The 14,307-nt window shown below is 38.6% G+C and overlaps 1 protein-coding gene across 1 annotated transcript; it reads left to right on the top strand.

The window, feature by feature from the left end:
• The first annotated feature begins 4,609 nt into the window (after positions 1-4,609).
• Positions 4,610-13,811, top strand: LOC131796554 (uncharacterized). Its single transcript, XM_059114154.2, has 7 exons — positions 4,610-4,663; positions 5,488-5,557; positions 9,173-9,360; positions 9,905-10,082; positions 10,531-10,935; positions 11,690-12,040; positions 12,479-13,811. The coding sequence occupies exons 2-7, from the start codon at positions 5,500-5,502 to the stop codon at positions 12,646-12,648; spliced, it is 1,350 nt and encodes a 449-aa protein (XP_058970137.2). The 5' UTR covers positions 4,610-4,663; positions 5,488-5,499; the 3' UTR covers positions 12,649-13,811.
• Positions 13,812-14,307: the final 496 nt, after the last annotated feature.

The following is a 14,307-nucleotide window of genomic DNA, read 5'->3' as shown; positions in this document are numbered from 1 at the left end:
TCGATCCATATTTATTTCGTTCAAATCTGCATTGTCATTTTATTTAAATTTTCTGTTGTATAAAGCAACTGTACGTGAGTGTATAAACATATGTTTTGCTATTCCTCTCCCATATTAAGAAGTCGTCGAAAATTTTTCAACTAGCCACATGGGTTTGTAATTCGGATAAGGTTTCTTAACATTTGTTCCAGGATCTCTCGTTTAGGGGACAGGACAAATGCTATCAAAGAAGTTTAGGTTTTTTTACCTATCTTTACACGCACAAACAGAAACATTAAGTCAACAAAACGCCAATACAACTAATCTCAAAGCCGACTTTAGAATGTCTATATGTGGCTCTAACTTCCAAACAGAATGGATTCAGTATCTGAGCTATGGAAAAAAAATATTCCTCGAATTGCTACTGCTATCTCCAGTACGTACCCACCGATATCGAAGCTCCGTTTTCTGCTATATAAAATAAATGCAACCAACAATTTCTGCGTTCGCCCTTAGGAAGGGCTAATGCTCGAAACGTCAACTTAAGAAACTCTTTACGGTGGCCAGTTTACATTATCAACTCATTTCACAAGACGAAATTATCTAAGATTTTCACCAGCTGCTCCTTGCGTCACAGACCAGCGAATTTAAATATTTTTTCGAATCTGCACGGCGTCCGATATCTGTTTTCTTTTAAGGCCAATTCCGCCGATCTCAAAAGCTTTTCGTCCTCCTCATTTGGTTCAAAAGCGCTTATCATGACTTTTATGAGATTTCGATGCACGTCAGCTTTATACATAGCAACTTATAAGAATTGAACTTAAAAAGAAAGTGTTCGCCTAAATGCTTCTAAAATTAACGACTTTAACAATCAATTAAGGCCTGGCCCGCAAAAAAAAAATCAATTCAAACCATCACTGATTTTAATTGAAGTGCCCACAGGCTACTCTTTTGGTTAATTTACAACTCAGTTGATAAAACCAAAATTATCTTTAAAATGTTTATCATATGTCTCTGAACTCCGTATATCATATAACTTTACAGGAAGAGGAATCAATATCGATCGATCGAACGATCTAGAAATATTTTTTTCTTTCTTGGTATAAACATCTATTAACGTTAAGGCCAGGCTCAACGCACGCAACATTTCATTGCAACATCTTGCAACGTTGTACAACGCGCACCCTATTACACGCGTGTATGAACACTGTAGCAACATGCTGCAAGATGTTGGATGGTACCAGTGGAATCAGGATTGAAATTGGTCAAATTTTGTTCTGATGACGTAAGTTATTTCTTCTTCTGTGAGAGGAGCAAGAGTGGGGACGTCTGACAGCTTGTCGCACCTTATTCAAAGGGCCAACTTTCAGCTGATTCATTGGCTTAAACAATTTCCTGAATTCGATGCTGAGTCTTCCATCACCAGTCAGATTTGGCTGGAAATTAAAGAAAGACCATCCATTAACCGTGCTGATGATAAAACGTTCAGGTCCAGATGGAATAACAGAGGTAACTACCTGTGGATCCGGCACCAAATTACAATGTCTATGAAATTGTTCGCATAGGATAAGCTTTCTTTAGCATGTGGTTGCATGGCCAAGAAGATCCGCGAATTTCATTGAGAGAAAACGTTTAATGGACAGCTCAGACTCCTCCAGTGACTCAGAAAGTACTGACTTTATTGATATTTGAGCATTCCCTTGCTGGAAAAACTAAGTACATTATCCAAGCGATAGACCGTAATTTCTACCGTTCTACCGACATAACAACCAGGCGTGACGTTAGTAGAACATGAACAACAGAACATTCGGTTCGTGCTTTACAAATTTTTCTCGTGTTCTCTCAACATCCCAAGTGGTTTGTTACAACAGTAAAACGAGGCAATGGTAAGGCATTGCTTCAAGACTTGTTCCATCTCCGACAGAACGGAAGACGACGCCATCTACTGGGATGACATTGGGAAATCCTTATTTTAGACTGTTTTGTGACTACTTTATTGAGATTTGGTTGAGGAGGTTGGTGCCGTTTATGAACAGAGACTCACTGTAATGTCAAGCGTTAGGTTGACGGAGTTGATTCCCTATATCTCCTTCTCTATCCCACTCATCAATCGTACAAAGTACTTTATTTCTAAGAGTGGATCTAGACATTGTTCTTAAAAGACAAGCTGTGCATTCATGAAAATATGAAACACAAGCTGTGCATTCATGAAAATATGAAACACATGCATGAGAAGTTTTGAGAGTAGAAGGAGGATAATTACGAGGAGAAGAATTGCGAGGCGGAGAATTATGAGGAAGAGGATTGTGAGAAGGTGAGTCACAGGGCCCATATAACTTCCAACCGAGCCAATGAAATTTAATCCCCGTTTCACTTAGTGAATTTTGAAGGAGGAGGCGGAGAACTTATTTCTTGAGTAATTCACCCGTGATTAACATCAAAGTTGATCAAAGGAAAAACAAGACAAATTAAAAGGAGACGGATTAAGAGACAGAGTGGTGGTCTGGTTACGCTTGTGGCTGTTATTCCTATTCCAGCCTTGATAACAACCGGTAGTAGGGCAATAGCAGCCGGAGTGTTGACGGGGGTGGCAGGGTACAGCGCCAAAAAAGCATTAGAAGCTGCTACCAGAAAAAGGAGAAGGCGATAATTGTAATAAAAAAGACAGGAAGCCATCTTGTTTGTAAATCATATATTAAAAAATCTGCCAATAAATGGTGTTTAAATCAGAAAATCTATAGGGAACTGACACGTGACAACCTAACAGAGAGTGTTACGCGTTCCTAGATCAGCGGTAAAGATCATTTGGTTTTGTCTTGAGATTAACGTTATGGTTCCCAAGACGTGGTATGTTGCTATTTGTTCGTGATAGTCAAATATTTATTGTGTGATCAAAAGTATCAATCAAATGTGATTAAAATGTAACTTCTCCCCATGATACTCATACATTATCCAGAAAATAGGTCATAGGAATACTCAACCTTATCAAGAAGCAATTTTTTTCTTAATCTATCACCAAATTCTCGCAATTTATTTGCAAGAAAATATGTGGCAGCTGGAGGGAAAATAAGCAATCACATCCTTGGAGTTTAAAGGCCCATTTTCAACCCTGATGCAACGCACGCCGCGACCCAATCTCCTTTAACACCGAAATTCCTAGATTACTGAAAACCCTCTAAAATCGTCTTTCTTGGGAGCCATCCTGGACATATAGTCGTCTGTTTTACGGTAAATACATTCGCCATTCGTCATTTTACAGTTTCCTTAGAGTATTTAAAATTTTGTCCGGTAGAATCCGTAGAAAAATATTTTCTTGGATCTGTACCTACACTGTGTACAGCGGGGTCGGCGAAAAGGACAACGTTCGAATTTTTTCACTTTCTAGAAGCACTTGAGGATTCTAAATAAAGATACAATATTTCTTAATAGAAATTGGTATCTTTCAAAGAGAAAAATGGAAAAATATCAGACTGCCGGACGTTTAGTTATTCGAATATCGTGTCCGATAGAGTCCGAAGAAAATTTTCTAAGTGTCACGCTTGGATCTCTTCGTACTCTATGTTTGGGGTCGGCGAAACGGACAACGTTCGAATTTTTTTCACTTTCTAGAAGTTCTTGAGGATTGTAAATGAAAGTAGAATATTTTCCAAGGAAACTTGGTATATTTCATAGAGAAATACGAAGTTATTTGAGGACCGTGTTTAGCCGTGCCATTGAAAAGTTTATAGGAGTCAAACCCTTAGATGGCTTAGTACTCTGTATAGACTGTATACAGGATTGGCGAAAAACATCAAATTCGAAATTTTGGCTGCCTGGAAGCACTTGAGGATTGTAAATAAAGGTAGAACATTTTTGTAGAAATATTTTGGATTTCGAAGAGAAATATGGAAAAATATCGGACTGCCGGACGTTTAATTATTTTCAGACCGTGTCCGGCAGCCAAACGTTTAGTCACTTCATTGCAGGAACGCTGGCGACACTGACAGTTTGCATTACAATTCTTATTTGCTCAACAAACTTAACCACTCTTTCGAGGGCAAGCTCCTCTCCACGGGCAGGAAACTTCAACTGACCCTCGGTCTTATTTAACAAGGATGACAAACTTCAACGAAAAAAAAATTGATGTATGAATGAAAACGTGCTGAATCAACATTTTCACCTTCCTCGGAATAAACTCGCAAGGATTTTCGTGTTCTTCTTTAGCAACAACCGATCCATAAGCGTTTACTGCCTTCATCTGGTTCCCCACCCGGATTAAAACGTATAGTACTGTTTTAAACAGAATTATTTTGACAAGCTCACCAAACTCATCGGGGAATACGCAGAAGCTATTTTGAGACAACGTGACAAGGTAAAAATAACTGACCAATCAGAGGAGCTATTTAAACAAAAGCGATGGTTCGAAACAAAAACAAACGACCACGTTGCATCAAGGTTGGAAATGGGCCCTTTAAAAAGGGTTAAACTGTGAAATAATGAAATTCAAGGTATAAAACTCAATATTTGCAACGTATCTTGAAGGCTGAAACCTAAATAACTTCGGACTTCTTTGCTAAAGGCTATTGAAAAACGAATAACTAAATCAAACCTAAATAGCTAATAGTTTTAAAATCAAGTCAAAGAAGTGTTCGGAAGGAAGAAACTGAGGAACAAGTCCGGGACAAGTTTACAAAGTTCTCGAGAGGTGTGTTCGTGAGATGCTGTGAAGTATTTATATTTCATTTACTTTCTTCAATGTTGTTTCATCGTGTTCTTTGAGCTTAAAAATCGACCCAACTTACAGTGCACGACTTCACAATTCATTTCGTAGATTTTCGCTTCCGGCGTTCATAATCTTTTTCGGAACGTCATGGACTCTTTATGATATTCCGAAAACTGCTGCGAACGAGACAGAGGTTATGGGTTCAAATCCCCGGTTGATGCCTTTTGTTTTTAAGCCCCTTCACGCAAGTAACACAGGAAAGTTACCTCAACTAAGATCATCTTTCTCTCTCAATAAAGTTAACCTTGGTTTGTCCATGAGACTTAGTTAAAAAGTAATCATCCAGCTAAGTAACCGCGTCAAGGCGAAAATAATTAACAGTCGCGGGATTAGTCTTTGCCATCTAGAATGTACATCACGCAAATTCCTGGAAACTCACGGCTTCATTGAAAGCAATCCCTTATAAAAATGTTTTTATTTAATTTAATTTTGGGGAAAATGGCATCTTCGTGAATTATTCGCATAAATTCCTGAAGAGCCGATAGCAGAGCGGCATAGCAACCACAGAGATCTGACATTCTCAGAAAGCTGCCAAAAATAAACAATTTTTCCGAGAAAGACGGGGTAACGCACTCCATTCCAAGGGTACTATGGTCAAGGAGTCTGTCGTCTCAAGAGAGACTTTCACTTCGTTTTTGCCCTCCCCTCCCACCTTAAAAAGAATACGCGAGATCGGCTAACGCATGTCAGAGTATTGATACAATTAAAATGCAGATGCCTTCTGTTTATTTTTTTTTTAAATGTAGACAACGAATATCATGGCGAGCGTTTGGTTCCTTACGGTTTTGTGTGCCCTTCAATCTATTGTCCGCACAGGTAAGAAATGTTCTTTATCTTGCGGATTTCTCATTTTTAAGTCTAGTTGATTAACGTTCAGTTCCAGTTGGCAAATTATCTGCTCTAGTGGATTGACTCGACAGTTTTGCAATAAGATTTTCCATATCCATGATTTAAGTTTCGATTTGTTGCGAATCTGGTTTTCTTTGTCAATAGTCGATGAACCGTTTAAAGCATTTTCCTTTGTAATAGCTTATGTCCTTCTTTTGAACCAAACTTTGACACACAGCGCGCATTCATCGGAACTTATAAATAGGGATTTTGGTAACAGCTTCTATTCAACTGACTCCTATGGTAGTGAAAGATGTCGCATATTCCATTCTAAAACTTTTTTCGAGTTTCTGTTGAAGTTCAAGGTAAATATAGTGTAGTTCTGAAAACCTGGCTGTGTAAGCTATCTCAAGTTTATTCGGTAGCAGTTCTCCGTCATACGTGGCTAGCAGATCTCTCTTCCTTCGTACGCATACACTCAAGATTGTGATCCCGCTGAAAGCAGAAGTGCCTCACAGCTATAGAAGATTAAAAACTATATTTAAAATTCATAGAAAAGAAAATAAGCTTCTAGAAGTGCTCGTTTTTTGGTCATACGCTTCTCTCCGCTTTTATGTAGTCAGGCGTCTCAGGGGTTTTGAATTATCAGTTAATAAGGGCTCATGTTTGCCACAGAAATGAATTATAGCCAGCAAAATAATATATGTGTTAGTTTTAAGGCTAATTGTCGACAGCCATTAATCTTAAGAATTTATTTTAAAACACAGCCGCTTTAGCCTTCTCCGCTTTGTCTGTTCGAAAGACTGCAAGAACTCGAAGAGCCAGTTTTGATTACGGATCAGTTCAGCTTCACAAAAACCATAAGTTACTGTTTCTGAAATGCCCCAACAGACACAACAAAACAGTTTCGTAACCGAAACTAATCATTTATACATTTGTTTTGGATTTCACACCATTTCTTATGAAAATATAATATAGTAACTTAACTAATATTTTATTTGAAGAATTTCAAAACTTGCCCTCAGTGTTTATCTGGCCTGTTGCACGAGCACGGAAACGTCAGAACAGTTGGCTAAATTTAACTATGAGAGTAACATTTCCAACAAAATAGAGCTTTTCCGAAAAAAATTAAAGCTTCCCGTCGAAATCTGTAGTCTTAATTTTCATGTGCTTTCGGTAAATAGAAAATGTTTTTTCAAAATTCGATTCGATCAAGGACTGCAGGAGTTCTGCTCCTGTTCCAATTGTTACAGTTCGAGTTCGCCTTAAACCTTTCGAGTCTCGTTTCGCCCCACTAAACTAAATAGTGCACCTTCTTCTCCTACAACCTTGTCACAATGACAGCTGAGGTACTAAAATGCTAAATGCCACTTGTTCTAAGACGCTTACAAAAATGATAGACATGTGCAACGCTGTTATTATGAAAATGGACGGCGGCTGCAGATAAGTTATTAATAACTGGCGTACAAACAATTCAACGGAATAAACAGAAACAATTCCTCATTCTCGCACAAACAATCAAGCCAGTAAGGGAATAGATTCTTACGTCCTTGAAAGTTAATCCTGTCTTCCTTGGCAAAATGGGGCAAAAAAGCTTCAGTGCAAGCTAATTGATAGTCGCCAGAAATTACTCCTGGGGAACCAATATGCAAACCTGCAAACTGCATTGAAATATTTATACTTGGACCGTTGTAAATTATTCTAAGGTTCAATTCCTTTTATTCACTGTAGGAACTGACATCCTTAGGCTATAAGTGCTCCCAATCAGTCTGTTTATTGTAAATTTGTGCCAAATTTGATGTTTGTATTTACACAAAAAGCTTCATAACACGCTCAAGATATGTCGGTGAGGCTACATCAGAGACAGTTCATATACAATATTGGATAAGAAATTTGCATGATGGCAGTTCTAGTTTCCTTTCTCTTTTGCCTTGATTTGGTACTAAAAATATTCATTTATTAATTTTTTTTACACGAAAAATTCTCGGAAATGCATCACAAGATAACATTAATCGCTTTCTCGGAAACTGGTGCTAGAGTAAATTTAGTATTTAAAGTCCGTTTTCCGGGAAAGACAGCATAAATTAAGCATCACAACGAAAGGGCATGGGAAGGGAGGGTGGGAGCTATTTGCCGATTCTGTGGGAGATGGTTCTATTGCAGTAATCATCATTCCCCCTCCCCTCCCTCCAATGCCTTCCCATAACTTATCAGACATATAATCTTCTTGGTGAAGTTCATCATGGTGAGAGGCACTCATGGTGAGAGGCGATCTACATCACACGTGACTACATCGTGAAACAAACGAAAAACTTAGCTTTCATTTTTATTTAAGGCACTCAATTGTCATCGTTTCTTTCTGTTATCATTTCTGTTGTTTTATTCCGAAACAAAATAAAGTAGTTCTTTAGATCAGCTCGCAAACGTTCAGTATAGGTAATCATATGATTTCGAGTGCAATTTGGAATAAATAAGACTAACAAAATTGCACGAGCCCGTAGGGCGAGTGCAATTTGTGGTCTTTGAAAAAACTTACAAGTGCTTATTTATTCAAAAGTGCACGAGAAAAATCATGTGATTATGTATTAATAATATACATGAAAAAATACGAGATAGCTTATCACAATTATGCAGAATCAAATGCAAAAATAATTTATTCAATCCCTGCAAGTGACATCGTGCGTTCGGTCAAAACCGCCGCGTAGGATGAAAACAGTAATATACAATGATATTTTGACATCTTAAGGCGCAAAAATGTTCAAGGAATTGTTCAGACTGGTTTGTTACTTCTTTGCACCGAATTAACCCTTTTCTGCACTGAACTGCCTGAAAACTGCATTATCTTAACCAATCAGAACTGAGTAATTTTTCATGTATCTTATTAATAATGTAACAAACTCCACGACGAACCGATCTGATTAACACAACTTCCGTCAGGGAAGACACACTTTCCCTGATCGCTGGAGGAATCGATTCGCGAACCAGCATCTTCTGAATATTTTCATAATCACCATCGGCAAAATGAGAAACATTTTCACTTTCGCAGCTATCACTCTTGCTCTTTGCATCATTATTGTACCTAGATATGGAGAAAGTATTAAAAAAGGGCACTTTCTTATCAACCACATTTACCAAGATGCCGTACCATTCCGCACTGTGGTCCGTTTACGACACATGTATCGAATTGTTTTATATAAGCTTCGAAGAAACAGTGAGTTGATGTCTGAAAACACATTACAGACAGACATTTTTGATAACAACGATAACTACCCCCTAGAGGGGAAGAGGGAATGACAGGTCATAACATCCACCATAGATATCCATAGTTATTCGCCTGGTCGAATGCAAATGATAAGATTAAACGGACAGCTGATTTCAAACGATATGATTCAAAGTTTATATGTATAGTAACTTAAAAGGTATTTTATTCGCAGGGGTGAGCTTTTCTCATAATATTTTCAGAGTTTTCACTACCTTCTACTGTTGACAAAAGAAGGACGTAAGCATTAGCGGGTTTCAGAAACATTTTAAGCCTAACAATTAGTAGTGTTAGCATTTCTGTAATGAGTACTGAAAAGACCGAAATTAATTTTTTTTTGACAGATGCCACTCAAAATGAATACAGCGACAGAACCGAATCACTATTGGCTTTCTTGAAACATTTCAACCATAGCAGACATCACGTGACTAATCCCGAAGGAAAGAAGAAAGCGCAGGAGTTCATTCATCAAACTTTCCAGGATTTGGGCCTTGTCACGTGGCTTGAAAAATTTGAACCAGATTATCCAAAGGTGACTATCCTTTGTTTTCTGGTTTATGTTTACTTAGTTTACTTGTTTAGTCAATTGTTTTATAATGAAGACCAGGATGTTATTTCCTGAAAAATTACGGCGTCTGTTCACAAACCCAGTGCCCACTTGGTGATGCTACTTATCACTTGATCCTGTTTCTAACTCTTCCCCCCTCCCCTCCCCCCCCCCTTATGTAAAGTTATTCCGTCGTAGACAAGAGAATATCAACAATTGATATTCTCTTGATCGCCGACGGTTACTCCCGAAGTGTACCTGATAGTTTATCTGTACCCATTTATACTACAGAACGGAGAGAAGCGTTGTTAGGGATGAAGTGTCTTGCCCAGGAACACCCCGGCCAATTCTCCAGCCTCGACGACAGTCAGTGAGTCAGCCAATGTGTTAGTCTGACCGTCGATCAGGTGAACCGTCATTTCACCTCAAAAGAAATGGCCAAGCCAATTGATGACCCATTCTAGCAAAACACGTATTTTTTCAAATCATTCTAAGATTTTTTTGTGAAAATTCTGTCTTCCCTTTTAAGTACGCGACTGGAGAAAACATAATCGGAATGCTCCCTGGCAAACTCGCTGGCTCACCAAACGACAGGTTGTTTCTGATCGGTGCTCATTACGACACGATGCGAACTACCTTACATGGTAGTGACGATAATGGCTCAGGCGTGGCTGCTATGCTTCAGGTTGCTAAGCAGCTCGCCAAAGGTATGGTTTGTCACGTGATTGTCTACTTGGAATGATGTTTTGAATTTTCTGTTTAAAGGTTTTATTTGCGTTTATGGACAAAAAGGTGCGCTCAGGCAACTTGAAGGTAGCTTCGCACACACTCACAAATATGGTAACGGAAAAAAAAAAACCGGATCAGAGATGAACTGAAAGATCATTGTTATCTTCGGCCGAAGATCTTCACACTAAGACAACAAAATAGATGTATCTTACTTTCACTTTATCTATAAGCGTGTACTGATTAGTGTTGTGGCACTATCAGTAAAACAGCGAGAGACAGGCAGGTGTGGACTGTTTCCTTTTCTTCTCCGCATCGCCGTCGGTGCAGCAGCGCGTATAATATATAAAGCCGGCTTTTTCACAGGACCTCAGTGGTTCGCAAGAAGGGTCTATTACGCTCTTTACTTTCTGCTTTTCTTTTTTCCAGATTTCTCCAGCTGTACCCGTAGTTTCAGCGTCATGTTCGTTGCATTTGACTTTGAAGAATGGGAATTTGATTGTTCCAACCAAAGCGTCGTGCCCGAATGTGCTTGTGGCTCTATCGACTGTGGAAGTCGCGCTTTTGTCGCAAATTTCACCCAATTTTACAACGGGTCCTTAAACTCAAACGGAAAGCTTCAGGGAGCGATAATCATGGATACAATGTTCAATTATAACACTACGCCTCATTCGCAGCTTCTCCCATCTGGAGTAGAACGTCTCGCACCAGAAATTTACCATCAGATCAAAGAGGACGAGTTTCGAGGGGATTTCCTTTCCATGGTTGGACGACAAGTGGATGATGCAGCGCTTCTGAACTCATTCTGGTATCATTACAGTCAAGTGAAATCTGGTAAGCAGCCATCCGGTCGTCTGCCTCGGCTTTCTTACCTTACCAGATGCTCGTGTAGCATTCTCCCCTACTTAAAATCAAACGAGAATAAAATCATTCGCCTTTTTTAGTTGATAAATGACAGATTGATCTTCATCAGTGAATCGCAATTAAACGAGCATAAAGAAGAGTTTAAGGCTCAGAATACTACAATTAAATCTGAAGGTGCTTGAATGTAATATTAAATTCTTGTGCCTTCTAATTTTATCATTGAGTTTTTTTTCATTATTATTATTGTTTGCCCGTAAAAGAAGAAAAATTTAAAATTTAGTCGTGCAATGATATTTTAAGATATGTAAATTTTTCTTTGAATGTTATATTTACTCACATGACGCATTTGACGTTGTAGATCCTTGCAGTAGGCAGGACGAGTGCTATATCGATCTGAAGCTATCACCATAAAGTCTCTGTGGCTCCGGTTATAAAGTCCGAGAGTCTGGGTTCGATTCCTCACGGGTCTCAAATCTATATCATTTGCCCCACGCTTGTGACGAGAATAGCATCTTTCTCTGGTCTGGATTTCAGGAGTTTGACGATAATCTCCTTGAGCGATCAGAGAACGCGCGATGTACCAAAACGAAATATTATAATAACTCCGGATTTTTCCAAGTTGAAGAAGATTTGCTGTGACCGTTTTTAAAAATTTATCCGCAATTGATTAATTTTATAATAGGATAGTGTGATTTTCATTTACCTTTTTCGATCCTTCACTTAGCTCTCGGGGACAAAACTGCAATGTATCAAGTAAACCTTCCATTTCAAGGACAGCCATCAAAACTCCCCCCCTTTTGGCAATATTACCTACTTGGGGATTTCTTACGTAGTGATCACGTGTCTTTTTGGGACCATGATCCGTCAATGAGCGCCATCTTCCTCAGTGACACAGCTGACCAAAGAAGCTACATGAAATCGTGTTACCACAAAAACTGTGACAGCCTGAGTCATGTGACGTCTGAAATGCTTCAGTTCCTACAGAAGACCACTGACACAATTCTAGCCACAGTAAATGACGTCACCAAGTTATCGTGCAACGGCATGACCATCACGACTACCACTACCACTACAGGTAAGATGGGGTTGGTGAGAAGAAGATAAGAACACGAAGGAAAACATTAAGCTGAGTTTTTTACTCTGGGATCTGTAGATGCCTTTAAGTACTGCTCTCATCGTATTTAATATGTTGTGCAGCATATCTGATTTATGGTTTAGTAGTAGTCGGAATTGGAGGTTCACGCAGACAAATTTCTTTGAAAGAAAGAGCATTACTAATATTTCACAAATGTTTATCTTCCCCTTAAAATGTTAAGTGACAAAAACGTTGCAGTTCGTCAAATTGGTTGTGGCTTGTTTTTTTTCGCTTTTCCTCTAATCGTAGAGGACCTTAGAAGAAATACCAATAAGTAAAAAGACACCGACCTTGTGAATCTATAAACAACTATCGACTGACGGACAACAATCAAATATCGCTTGACTAATCATAACTTTTTTCTTGTTCATTTTGCAGCTTACGGTATGAAAGGATGGGAGATTGGCCTTTTGGCATTTGGAACGTTTTTGCTTGGCGCGTTAATCGCTGGGGCAGCATTTGTGTTTTACCTTCGCTGGTTCAAGAAAGACGCATCATTTGTCAGCCAAGATCACTTGCAATCAGGCTTCAATACAAACGTCATCTGACCCTTTATCATTGCACAAAGTTCACGAACGTGGCCGTCTCACAGGTTGCTAATGGGGAGTCTTTTGCAGCACTAACTGAAGAAACTGGGCGCTCGTTTTTAATCTTAAAATTTTTTAGCTAAATCGTTTTCTTTATCTTTTAAATATTAAGACAATCCTTTGTCTCCTTGGTTAAGTACTGAATGGTTTTTGCCTTACCTAGTAAATATTTTGTTTCCAGTTGAAAGTGGAAGTTGTTATGTACATGACAGGGAATGTCTCTCATTACATTGTAACCGAGCCGCCCTGGAAGACCCTCGAAGTTATGGCGATTGAGAGATATTAGTGATCTTATACTCATTAGGCAAACTTAAGGATTTAACTCGGTGTGATTCTTTTTAAGCAAGTATTATGCTTAAACAAACTGTCAAGATGACAAAATGTCAAAAATGTTTTTTGTTGATTTTTTAAAGTTCGATTACATTCCACGATCTCATTCTTTTCACAAATAATTTAGAAAGGGGCTCGTTAGAGGCAATACCATATCTCTTACCATTTCAGCGTCTTCAATGCATCATTTAAACCGAAGTAAAGCGATGGTAAACCGATGTTCCCCTTAAATACAAATCTTTTTTTAGTAATTTTAAATTTGAATGCGTTTGTCTATTTATGAAATACTAAGGCTGTTTAAGTGTTAGGAGTTAACTGTAATCAATTAGTGATACGGGTGCGAGGAGCCTCAGTTCAGTTTACAATTTCTTCTTTCCGAACTGACTCACATGGCTTTTAGGGCTTAGTAGGGTTTCTGTACATGAATCATGAAAACATGAAGATGGGAAATTATTCCATCAAGGGCTGTTTACCTCTCGCTGGTACGTATTTACACTTGGCCCATACGAACGAATTTTATAAAAGAAGAGGAACAAAGTCAATAAAAATTATGACTGACTTATAGTGGGGTAATTTAGCACTATCAACTGAGTTGGTAACGTAAATTGGCAGACGTTTCACTCTGACGAAGGGCTAACGCTCTTAACGTCAGCGTTGTAACTCTTTACGGTGGCCAATTTACATTATCAACTAGGTTGACTAAATCACCCTGTTATACTCTCCCATCGACGCAGCACCACAGTTTGTTTAGGAACCTACCCCCTTATTTCATTTCACTAATACTGAGCCTGATATTGCCCTAAAAAATTAAAAAATTAAACCAAAATTCTAACCTATTTTTGCGTGTTTTGAAACACTTCATCCTTAATTAAAGCATGTCCTTCTCTTCTTCTTTTTTTTTTTTCTTTTTTATCATTTCTGTTGCCGAATACTCGCGACCGCGCTCATTGGTATAAGCGAACTTCTCTTCTTCCTTTTCATCACCCAACCGTATATCTTACAGTAGTCGCTCCTCTCCCACCCCCTCCCCCCACATTCCTATGTGATCCGAGTTTAATCTTAGCTTTGAGTAGTGAAAAAGTGATAGAAAGGAAAAACATCACCCTGAGTGGGCGGAAAAATCGAGCTGTGAAAGGTTCAAGTTATTTTTAATAAAATGCATGTACAGTGGCTGGTTGTCATGACCCTCAGAGTTTGAGTTTGTGAGTGCATTTACACAGGAGCTAGGGTAGATCTTTTTTTGATTTGTCGTTTGTACAAAGAAACCAGGAGTAGGTAGACTGAAAGAAT

Source organism: Pocillopora verrucosa, chromosome 3 (genome assembly GCF_036669915.1).
Source record: "Pocillopora verrucosa isolate sample1 chromosome 3, ASM3666991v2, whole genome shotgun sequence".
Classification (NCBI taxonomy): Eukaryota; Metazoa; Cnidaria; class Anthozoa; order Scleractinia; family Pocilloporidae; genus Pocillopora; species Pocillopora verrucosa.
Note: the sequence above shows the minus strand (reverse complement) of the source record. Positions and strands in the feature narration are given on the sequence as shown.

Excerpts from the sequence above, each read along its gene's own strand:
- LOC131796554 (XM_059114154.2), top strand. The coding sequence starts at position 5,500 with ATGGCGAGCGTTTGGTTCCTTACGGTTTTGTGTGCCCTTCAATCTATT. Across the intron at positions 9,361-9,904 it reads TTGAACCAGATTATCCAAAG|TACGCGACTGGAGAAAACAT; the intron begins GTGACTATCCTT and ends TTCCCTTTTAAG. Across the intron at positions 10,936-11,689 it reads TTACAGTCAAGTGAAATCTG|CTCTCGGGGACAAAACTGCA; the intron begins GTAAGCAGCCAT and ends TCCTTCACTTAG.